This window comes from Cebus imitator, unplaced genomic scaffold, assembly GCF_001604975.1.
Source record: "Cebus imitator isolate Cc_AM_T3 unplaced genomic scaffold, Cebus_imitator-1.0 Scaffold34, whole genome shotgun sequence".
NCBI classification, from domain to species: Eukaryota; Metazoa; Chordata; class Mammalia; order Primates; family Cebidae; genus Cebus; species Cebus imitator.
The window spans coordinates 508862-520777 of NW_016107349.1; the positions used below are offsets into that span (position 1 = coordinate 508862).

At 50.6% G+C, this 11916-nt stretch overlaps 1 protein-coding gene across 1 annotated transcript in view; it reads right to left on the reverse strand.

The window, feature by feature from the left end:
- ADCY1 (adenylate cyclase 1) overlaps nt 1-11916 on the reverse strand; it is a 132874-nt gene that overhangs the window by 18618 nt on the left and 102340 nt on the right. The window contains exons 13-16 of the mRNA XM_017524568.2: nt 11301-11554; nt 10842-10968; nt 932-1048; nt 681-827 (exon numbers count right to left, since the gene is read on the reverse strand). Coding sequence (XP_017380057.1) covers nt 681-827; nt 932-1048; nt 10842-10968; nt 11301-11554 — 645 coding nt within the window. The remainder of the gene's footprint in view (nt 1-680; nt 828-931; nt 1049-10841; nt 10969-11300; nt 11555-11916) is intronic.

Below are 11916 nucleotides of genomic sequence, written 5' to 3' on the forward strand. Positions count from 1 at the left end.
CCATCTGTAGATGAGGGCGCCCGCCTGCCTGCCCATCTGTAGATGAGGGCGCCCGTCTGCCTGCCCATCTGTTGATGAGGGTGCCTTCCTGCCTGCCTATCTGTTGATGAGGGTGCCTTCCTGCCTGCCTATCTGTTGATGAGGGTGCCTTCCTGCCTGCCTATCTGTTGATGAGGGCGCCTACCTTCTTGTCCATCTGTGGATGAGGGTGCCCACCTGCCTAACCTTCTGTAGATAAGGGTGCCCGCCTGCCTGCTCATCTGTAGATGAGGGCACCCGCCTGCCTATCTGTAGATGAGGGCACCCACCTGCCTGCCTATTTGTAGACCAGGGCCTGGGGGCGTCCTCCTGTCTGCCGACCTGTAGGTGAGGCTGCCCAACCCTGGCCACTGTAGATGTCCCAGCCCTGACATTTACAACATGGAGGACAAGCACCCAGCCCCACCCAGTGGCCCTGGTCCCCTATCCTAGGGTCCTCTCCTATCATGGTTGGTCTGGATCCCAAAGGAGACAGAATGCCCGTGCTTCCTGGGATTTGCTTTCTCTCATTCCAGCTATAGAGACTGTGACATATCGTGAGACACACAGAATTTAATTAGGTGAAGGGGCATCCTGGTCACCCATCAGCAGAATGCACTGCCACTCCCGGGTGGGGTCAGGATGGCGATGTGCGGCCTCACCTCATCAAAGTCGGCGATGATCTCGTTGAGAAGCCGCAGACACTCCACCCCCATGTTGTTGCCATCCAGCTCGATGTAGAAGTCGTTGAAGTTGGGAATGGAGGCGAACATGACACCCACCTGGGAGTAGGACTGGTAGTAGAGGTCCTGGAAGTTCAAAGAACGGGTCAGGATGGGTCAGCCAGGCGAGCGCCAGCGGGGCGGCCAGAGCAGTGCCGGGCAGTGCCAGCCAGGCGCAGCTGGGTGCTCACCATGTTCCGAGGGTTGGACATGAGGAAGTGCTGGGCGACGTGGGCAGGCAGGAGGTTGAACAGGATGCGCCTGTTGTCCAGCTTCACCTTCTCCATGTCCTCTCGCTCCTCCTCTGCCTGGGGCATCATGAGCCTCGGTTAGTCCCATCCATCACGCTGCCTTTGCTTGTCCCCACTGCACGCTTCTTTCTAATCATCCAAACTAGACTTCAGGTGTGCTGATGGTCTACACCCATGCTCCTGTCCTTCCTCTGCACCAGATACATGCATGACTAGATCCATGTTACTGGGCGGGGAATATCCGCAGATGTCTGCCTAAGTCACCACCCCATCTGCTGGAATGTCCAAAGGACAAACTATGGCTTCACCTCATTTCCAGGGTCTGCCCTGCCCCCGGCTACCTCCTAGGGACCAGATGCTACAGCAACTCTTTCTCAGGCAGGTGCCTATCCACAGGCTCCACCAGCACCCCCAGGCAGCTCCTGATGTGCCCCCCAGGGCACCTGTCCTAGAATGCCTTGCACCCAGGAGGGGTGGAGGGACACTTTCCTAAGGCTCCTGTTTCCTCTGGAATCTCTCTGGCCTTCACTAAAGCCCATACCCCTCTGGGCACTAAGACAAGTAGAACCCTGCAGGGACAGATTCAGGGCCAATGTGCTCATCCGAGTGCTGACTTCCAGCCCCCTGGAGCAAGAAGTAAAGACCCAAAGGGTCCTGCCATGGGGACACAGCGGAGCAGACAGCAGGGGCCGGTGAGTCCCAGTCTGCTTACTGCTAGCTGCAGGACCCTGCAGAGACTGATTAAGCGGACAGCAAAGGCCCCGTTCATGGAAAAGTGCTGGTGGCAGGGCCCAGCACAGCCCTAGGAGGCAGAAGCCACTGGGGTCCCTGTTTTCCCTCATACAAAACCCAATTCCTGAAAGGAGTGAAGCCTGGGGAATATTCTAAGTATGTGTCAGCATTTATGGAGGCATCAAACTCTTGAACGTAGTTAAAAACTGTACAGACTGCCCTTGTGTGGTTTGGAGGCCAGCTCCCCTGGTTCATGTCCCCCAGGTGGCTGGTGACCCAGCCAGCAGATGCAGCCTCACTGTGCTGTGGTTTCCTTGTTGTAAAATGGGTGTAACACACCCACCTTTAGAGTGACCACTTGTAGGGTTGTACTTAACAAGGGCTGAGGGGACGGCATGCCCCTTAGTAAGCCTAAAGAGCACAGCTGCTTCCTAGCAGTTCTGATGCTATCAGAACTGAGTTGGCCAAGAACACACCACTAGACAGCACACAGTGATTGCACCAGCTAAAACAGAGAAGTGGAGATTTCCAAGAATAGAGGTGAGGAGGCCCTGAGCCTTACGAGTCAGGTATGAAGATGGGGGTGTACACGAAGCCCGGCAGGGCATGAAGGGAAGGCCTGGTGCAAGTGTTTTCTGGGAAGACAATGCCAGCGAATCAGTGCAACCCACAGAGACAGACGGCGCCAGGTGTTTCTTCTTGTTCCTTAAGGCGTGTGGGCCAGAGGCAGATGAAGATGAAAGAAACTCAGAGGCCATAACCTTCCCAGTCAGACCACAGCTGGGGTCTGGCTGCCCAGATGGGCTGGAGCTGGGCTTTGCCCATACAGGGGCTGTTTGAGCACGGTGCTGGCTTATTCTGGGTCATGCTCAAAGGTCAGAAACCTTCCATTTCCAGCCTCTCATGGTCTCCAAGGCTGCTTTCAACTCAAGTTCCCATTAATAATGACATTCTGGACAAATACCTATCTATAGGACCCACATTATTAATTACGTGTTAACACATCATGCTCCAATATACACAAAAGAAAGGTTTGTAAAGAGAGACTGTTGAGAGCAAATTCTAATGTGTATGAGAAATCATATTGTTTGCTGAGAGCAGCAGTAAAGAAAGCCTAGTTGGCCCCCCTGAAGTGGAAAACTGCCCCCCCAAAGCAGAAAACTGCTCAAAACGTTATAAAACAGTAACCAATATGAATATGTCTCACACCACATGAATTCATTCTTTGAACCCTGGATATGTGACTCTTCCCTTTGTTCTCTCATAAAGAGTGCTTTCTAGTTTGTCTTTAACCAATAGTAAATGTACACTAGCTGTCTGGTTAGTTTACCTTTAACCAATGAAAGAACACAGGGCATCTGCTTGTCAAACTTGTCACTGGAAAGTCAAGAATGAATACATGGGTCAGAGTCTGCTCTGGGATCTCAGCTGGAAATGCTGTGAGACTCCTGCTGCCTCACTCTCTGACATCACTTTTTACTTTCTATCTCTGTGTCTGTTTCTTAATTCCATCAGCACTGCCTGGGTTGGGTTCTCCACGGCTGAGCTGGTCTCAGCAGGTGAAATGAAGAGAAAGTAAAAACTGTCTTCTAAAATAATAGCTTTATTTATTAGTGGCACAAAAATTTTGCAGGCTCCAAAATACTATTGTTAATGTTAATAGTATTTTGGTGAAAACAATGTAATTGAATATGCTTCGATTAAAAACCAGAATCTACATTTACAGTATTGTGATTTAAAAAATTGTGTCTGCATTCTGCTTATTGCCACATTTAGATTAATGGGCTACCAGAGCAGCTGCCCTTCTGAAATCGCCATATAGCTCTTAATCCATCAACAAATGCCAAGATTTTTGTCAACATTTGACAGGGAAACATCTATCTTTCCCTGTGCCGCTTATTTTCATGAACCAAGAAGTTGTACTGTTATATATTTTAACAAAGATGATGAAAATTCACAGAAATTCTCAGTCTATAAGATTTTCCCACCAGGAAACTATTTTTAAGAAAGGGTCGTGGGCATCGCATATTCTTCCCGTCAACAAAATCACATGTCCACCCAACTTCCATGTTCAGAACGTTATCTGCATGGCAAAGTTTCTTTCAAAAGGCTTGTGCGTTTCTCACTTGTCCTTCTGTTTCAGAAATCACTGACCAGGACGAATCTAGTGATAGTTATGTGGTAACTCAGAGAAGTCACATCCCGGGGTGCTTGTCATTTGTAAAAGAGAACAAAATAACAAACAGCATAATTTGGCAACTCCCTTGTGTGCTGACATGTGCTGTGAGTGACCCCCACAGTCAGCCTGACAGTATTTCGTCTAACTAGCAAGACCAGTAACCCCAGAGCCTGGAATCAACAACATGTTTGCTACAAGGGAACAGCCAAGGGAGGGTGGCCCTGTCCTCATTCTGTCTCAGAAGTGACGTCCCTGCCTCCCTTCTGCAAGTGACACAGGGCATCTGGCCAGTGTCAGGTCAGCACTGCCGGTTCATCCTTCAACATCAGGAAAGTACATTTCTTAATTCTCAGATACCACTATAAATAGACTTTCTGATGTGCTCTCCCCAAACCTCACTGAACCATCCGGTGTCCTGAGGTGCATACACTCCTCTTTACTTTAAAATATTTAATTGACAAACAAAAACTGTGTATCTCCAAGGTGTGCAATGTGATGGTTTCATATATGTGTACACTGCATAATGACTACTACGATCAAATTATTTAACACATCCATCACCACCCATAGTTACCATTTGTGCGTGTGCAGGTGGGGGTGAGGACACTTAAAATCTGCTATCTTACCAAATTTCAAGTACATAATATAGTATTATGAACTGATTTTTTAAAACAGCAATAAAAACAACCATCTCAGGAGACAGACACACTTACCCCACCTAGCACTCTGGACCTCCCTTGACTAATTCCTACTCATCCTAAAAGTCTCAGGGGTGAGGTATTATCTTTAAGTGATATCACATCCACCTGTCTGGGTCAGGGTCCTGTCTATGTTTTACATGGCACACCCTTCACTGTATTGAAATTTTCTGTGGCTCGTGTCTGATTCCCTCAACAGCCCACAAGCACCCAAGGGCAGGGGTTACACCTCAACCTTGTGAGCATCCCCAGCACAGGGTCAGGATACTTTGGTGCCCAATAAGCACCTGTTGGATAGAGGTAGGTGGTAGCACTATGGGTGCAGGTACAGAGTGGAGGCCTGCCAGAGGCTGTGTGTGCACCCTCAGATGGGCAAAGGGTATGTTTCCAGTGCGCATGGGGCATGATGGATGTGGGGTCACGGTTGGGCTCCTTGGGGGTTTCCATAGAAGTGTGCTGCAGGATGCAGCTGGGATACATCTGGAACCACCTGTCCCTCCATAAAAGCTGTTTGTGAGGATGTACTCACCCAAAGGCCAGATGGGAACCCTATGGCCAGTAACAGAGAACAAGATGATGACTAACAAGCACACAGCATGTCAGAGTCCAAGAAGCATGGTGACCACGGCTTTATATCACATAAACTCCTTGGCAACCCCGAGACAAGGGTGGAGAAGACAAGCGACCAGAATAAGAGGTGGAACCAGGTCTCTAACTTGGCTTCCACCACCAGGAATTCCCTGTCTGTGCCATGACCACATCTTAGGAAACCTTCCCTCTAAATGTCAATCATGGCAACTGCAAAATGGGGATTACCCTTGAATTAAGCATTTATTGGTAGAGAAATAAGTTGTTTTAACTGCATTCTATACTAAATAGCGTAAACATTGAAATTATAATTGCCGTGATGATATCTGCTGACTGCAAAGAAAGACATGACACTGGAACAAAAGCATCCAGGAGTTACAGACGAAGAGGCTGAAGATGCTTCCCAAGGGAAAAGCCTATCTGTTTTTGCAGGTTTGGACAACTGATCCAGTCTCTGTAAATAATTAACCTACCTAGTGTTTGACCTGGCAATTTTGCAATAATTTGAGCACTCTGATGTTTGGACTATGTGCCTAAATGTCCAAGGGCAAACAGGCAAAGTCTGTGTTTTGCTGAGGTTATGGGAAAGCAGGTGGCATTTGTTGTTACCTATCTGTGGACAAACATGGCAGTGTACTCTTGTATCTTTGCATTTGTGGATGGTTTAAGTATATCTCTTAATCCATCCACAAATACGAAGATTTTTGTTAAAATTTGACTGGAAAACATCTGTCTTTCCCTGTGCCACTTATTTTCATGAACAAAGCAGAAGTTATACTGTTATATATTTTAACCAAGATGATGAAAATTCACTGAAATTCTCGGTCTATAAGATTTTCCCACCAGGAAACTCTATTTTTAAGAAAGAGTTGTGGGCATCACACGTTATTCCTGTCAACAAAATCATGTGTCCATCCAACTTCCATGTTCAGAATGTTCTCTTCATGGCACAATTCTTTCAAAAGGCTTGTTTCTTACTTGTCCTTCTGTTTCAGAAATCACTGACCAGGAAGAATCTAGTGACAGTTACGTGCCCATCTGGGCAACCCTTTCTTGTGACACGCATGCACAGGGATCCACAGACTTGCCTGGGCTGCCCCAAGGCCCAGGATTGCATTCTAGCCCTAAAATTACTGGTATGCTCACCGGGCATTGCTAGGGGGATCACTGGATGGAGAACGACATGGCAGGGTCAACTACTGCATTTAATAACATTTGAAAGAACATCAAAGCCAAGAAAAAGCCATGTCAACCCAGATGAGAGAAAACGCCTCTCCCAGACGTGTCCCTCAACTGGAAGAGTCACAGCCAAGGCCCACCTCTGCTGCCTGAGAGTGAGAAGCCAAGCAGGTACCCTAGCAGATAACCCAGAAACCCCAGGTCTCATGGGCCTGGGCTGTTCCAGTTTTCCTAGCTCATCCCAAGTCCATTCTTCTCAAGCTCTGAGTAGGTTTTTGCAACTAAAAATATCTGAATCCAGAGAGGCCGGCTGACAGCTGGGTCAACATCTCCTCCCGGACCAGCCAGCTGGATCACCCTGGATAGCCAGCTGGAGCCAGACTAAGACCAAGTTCACCAACACAGCCCGTCATAAAGAGGCTCTTTTCACATTACCTGGTGTGGCTTTAGCAAACTGCAGCTGGCCAGATCTCCCTTCCAGGGCAGGTGTGTGCTATCTGCAGTCCATTCCCCACCAGCTCTGTCCCAGGGAGGCCAGTGCAAGGACTCTACCAACAGGGTCCTGGGCCTCCTACTTCCGGCCAAGTTTGGCCAATGGGGAGCATGAGCAGGGGCTGGTAGTGAGGGAGGAGAGCATTCCTGGTTCCTCTTGGCATGGTTGCTGCAGACTGGCTGCGTGTCTCGGCTGAAGGTGGTGAATCCTGTCAGGTGGCCCTCCCTGTTCCCTGGTTCTAGGGCTCGTTCCCACTGTGGTTGCCCTGAGTGCCACACCAGCCTGGAGCTGCCCTGTGCCTGCCCCTGTCTTTCAAACAGTCCAAGCATCATAAGGGCTCCTGACCTCACCCGCTTGGAGAGTGCCCTCCACTCTCAGCCCAGGCTGAGATACATGCACAGTCCCCTGGAGACCCACTCTACCTCCACCACTGCGCCTCCACTTGATGGCCAACTGTGGCCAGACACCACATGACCACTTCCAAACTGCCCTCCTGCCAGCCCCTAACCATGCAAGTTGCTCTCCCCAGGGCCCCTGTGGGTCATAGGGCTCCCATCTGCCTCCTGGGCTCTGTGTCACACTCCACTGTCAGGCCGCCTTTGGAGATGGTGATCAGGTCCTATCGCCCTGCCTTTGCAGCTCCACTGCCCACAGCAGGCCTGGATTGGGCTCTGACTCATCTCTCAGTTTTTGCTGAAAAACTCCCTCTTTCTGCCAGGTTCCTCATCCCTTCCCCATCAACCCATCCCTGATCCTTCCACAGTCAACCCTGAAACATCATACGAGGCCCAGAGAAACACTGGCTGTACCCGGGTACGCCTGGCTTCACTTCCTCACAACCCACTGTGGCCGCAGTCAGGCCTGGTGTGATGACTCGCTTCCCGCCACAGCCTGCATTCCTCTGGTGACAAGTCAGATTCATATATTAATATGGTTTGGGTCTCTGTCCCCACCAAATCTCATGCTGAAACGTAATCCTAGTGTTGGAGGTGGGGTCGGGTGAGAGGTGTGTGGGTCACGGGGGCAGATCCCTCATGGCTTGGTGTTGTCCTCACGACAGTCAAGAGTTCTCATGGTAGAGCTCGTGGAAGACCCAGTTTTAAAGCGTGTGGCACCTTCCCCCCGACCTGTTGCTCCTGCTCTCGCCATGTGACATGCCTATTCACGCTTTGCCTTCTGCTATGTGTAAAAGCTCCCTGATCCCTTCCTAGAAGCCGAGCAGATGCTGGTGCCTGTTGGGACAGCCTGTAGAGCTGTGAGCCAATTAAACCTCTTTTCTCTATAAATTACCCAGTCTCAGATAATCCTTTATAGCAGCGTCAGAACAGCCTAACGCAGATGTGTTTATGCCCTCACCAGGTCCCTCCCACTCCACAGCAGGAATCAGGGCCTGTTCTGTTCAGACAGCTCTACTGACAGTGAGCCCACCACACAGCAGCACCCTCCCGGGAGAGGCCAAAGGGCCTCTAGGGGTTCTAGGCAACCCCTGCCCACTCGGAACCTGCAGTTCAGGCATGCGGTGAAGGCAGAGCCAGATCATGAGTCCCTCGGGAATCTGGGTCTTCCCCACCTCCAAGGCTAGCTCAGAGCCCCATCTAGTAGCACACAGGAATGTCTTCTGCCCAGAACAGGCACTAACTTAATACACAGGCTGAAGAATAAATGAAATGGAAAAATCCACAGACAGGAGGTAGACTAGTAGTTGCGTAGAGCTTGGGGTTTGAGGGGAAATGGGGACTGTTAACTGATGGGGATGGGTTTCTTTTGAGGGAGATGAAAGTATTCTAATATTGATTATAGTAATGGTTACACAACTGTGAGTATACCGAAAACTACTGTTCACCAAACAAGTGAATTGTGTTATGTGAAATATCTCAATAAAGCTATTACACAGTAATGGAAAAAATAAACCATGTTTTTCACCAAGCATTTGTGAGCACATGTATATAGATATACACAAAGACAGTGTGTGTGTGTGTGATTTATATATATGTTCTTTCTTTTCCTTACTCAAATCAACAGCATAATTTCCATCACTTTAAATATGCATCCTGCCCTGTCATGCTGACACGAACCTACTAAGCTGCTTATGTCTTTTCCACATGAATAAAACTGAAGAAAACAACTGTGTTCATTTTTTTCATGAGTGAGAACCTGTCTCCGGATGCTCCTCACACCTACCCTTCATCCCTCTCTGACCCCTCTTCCCAGAAAGAGATCCCCCCAAATGATGGCTCACCACAGAGTAACAGACTGCTGTGTGAAGGGCTGCGCAACCTCACTGAGCACCTACTTTGCACAAGGCTGGTGGCCAAGCACATCAGGAAAAGAATTTCAGTTATTTCTTGCACACCTGGATCAGGGTTCTCACCCTATTTTACTGCTCAAGCAGAAAGACAGCTTGACCTGTCACTGGTCAAAGTCACACAGAGCCTACATGGAGGTGCTGGAATTCAGGACAAGGACTACCTGATGCCAGACCCAACCTTTGTCACCCCTGTTACTGCTGACCACGGCTTTGGTCACTCAACTGCAGGGACTGCTGCCCGGTCAGCCTTGGGAACAAGCGCAGGAAATTGACAAGCTTCCCGACTCCAGCAGCGAGCCTAGGTCTGCTTCCACAGTGAGCCCTCAGCTGGTCCTGGCCACAGTTCCTCCTGGCCACCCTCTGGCCTGTGCCTGTCTGGTGTTTGAACCCCAACTCTGGGCTGTGCCTGCCTTCAGTCCTAGCTGCAGAGTAGAAGGCCTAGGGCAAAAATGCTCCTGTCCTGCCTGGCCCCCCACATAGCTCTCTCCAGAGGTTCGGAGCCCGTCCGAAGGTCACATAGATGGCAGCTGGTTCCCAGCTCAGCCACCATCTGGTTGCCTGACTCTGGCATGTTACTTTAGTGGCCGCTGCTTTCTCATCTGTGTTTCCAGCTCCTGGGCAGTGCTGTTCTGAAGACTGAATGAGATCAAATAGCTCCAATAGCAAAGAGCTACTCTTGAGGTGTCAAAATAAGATTATCTCTTGCTAAAGTTAAATTCATCAGCCTTCATTTGTGATTTTCAGGGGAGGAAACCTAGGAGGAGAAACTTTCCCAGGGTGAAACACTTTGCAAATTCCACAAATGGGATTTGAACCCAGGTAGCCTGGTCTTGAATGCTTGACTGCCTCACCTCCTAGAGGCCTGTGGAGCATAGCGCAGGTGCACGACAGTGTCATGCACGAAGACGCTCACATGAGCACCCACATGGTGCCTTGGCCGCTGGCCATGGGGTGGACACAGGTATGCACCTGCTGTCTCTGCATGTGGCTCCACAGCAGGAACTCAAGGTAATACCTGGCAGCCATTGCCAGGCTCACATCCAAGCAGAAAGCCACCTACAGATTTCAGGAAAGCATGACTCCTCTCCAGCCTGGTACCCAGATGGTCGAGGCCTGAGGCCAGTTCTCATGTTTGCTACTCCATGGAGTCTCCCAAAGAGGGGTGCTTATGCCTTTTGCGTCAGAATTTCCCAGGGTACACGTAAAAAGATGGATGCCCAGTTCTCACCTGCTGATCTACTAAATTTGGAGTAGGTGGTGAGAATTTTGGCATTTTCTTATGTTTCCCAATGATCCCGATGGGACCTGCTGCCACCACCAGGCCCTGCAGAGGCTGAGCCCCTCTGCACTACCACTGCATACACTGTTCCAGGAGTGGGGGTACTCACGGCCTCATGAAAGAGCCACACTCTGACCATCAGGCAGGTCTCCATCACACACACCCCACAACCTTCTGAACTGTCTTCCCTCAGGCGTGGCTCCCACTCCCTGCACCCCCCAGCACAGGATTTCTCCATCCCCAGACAGTGCCTGGCCTTGCACGCTGCTGAGGAGGGCCCTCCAAGGGCCACATGGCATGTGAGTGTCTGTGGCAGCCCCCACCAAACAATTGCTGAAGGCTCCTTCCTCCTCCAAATCCCCCACCCCCAGAAAGCAGAAAGAGCTCATCTTGCCTGTGCGGCCCAGAGGTAGTCCAGCCTCAGCCTGATGTCCACCTGCCTGGCATGCAGGGCCAGCGCACAGGAGAAGAGCAGGATGGCCACAATCGGCTCGTAGCTGCGCCCGGAGATGGCACCACCTCTGGGGGAAGATGAGGAAGGAAAGCCAAGTCAGTGCTAAGCTTCCAGGGCAAGACGGTGCAATTAAACCCAAGAACCATTCAGAGCGACCCTCAGGTGGTGAACGGTTTCACCAGAAACAGCTGCCTGGGTGGACCCTGGCCAAGAGTCACTTCCCAATGGGAAATCTGGGTCCTTGCTAGAACTTGGGTAGAAGGGAAGCAGCCACAAACTAAACTGTTGGATACAATTCATCTTGACTAGTTCTTGAATCAGAAGCCTCTAACGCATCTGTTTGCACAGATTCAGCAGCCCCTCTGCTTAGGCCTTTTTCTCGAGGAGCCACACGCTTACCCAGTCCTGGTGTATCCGCTGAGCTCCAGAACGAGGATGTAGGAAGTGGTAAGCCCGGACAGTAGGATCATTTTTGGCAAGGAGGACACCCGAAAAAATATGGCTAGTGGGAGGGTGCCCACCAGGCAGCAGAGCAGGGCATGGTGCGTAGACTCGCAGGGCAGCGTGGGCAGGGCTGTGCGCTGGCCCCCGGATGAAAGGACCACCAGGGAACTGTTGGACTTGGAGCTCCAGGCCCAGGGCAGGCAGCCCACCTGGGAAGGGAGGAGACAGAGGGTCTTAGGCAGGTGAGGACCTGCAGCCCCTAAGCATGTGCAGGCGTCCCTCTTCAAGCAGGTTCCCCAAGGTTTTGCTCTGACACACCCCCAGTGCCACCACACCAAGCTGCAGGCCTCATGGTAACTCACAGCATTTCAATCCTCCCCACTGGCTGCCAGAGCAGGAAAGAAGCTCCCGGGAGGACCAGGTGGGATCAGCCCTGCCTACTTCCCAGCCCAGTGGCTCCACCCTATCACTCCTGCCCCAGCTCCAACCTTCTCCTCCTGCCCGCAGCTCCATCCTGTTACTCCTGCTCCAGTACTATCCTGTTACTCCTTCCTCGGGCTCCATCCTGTTA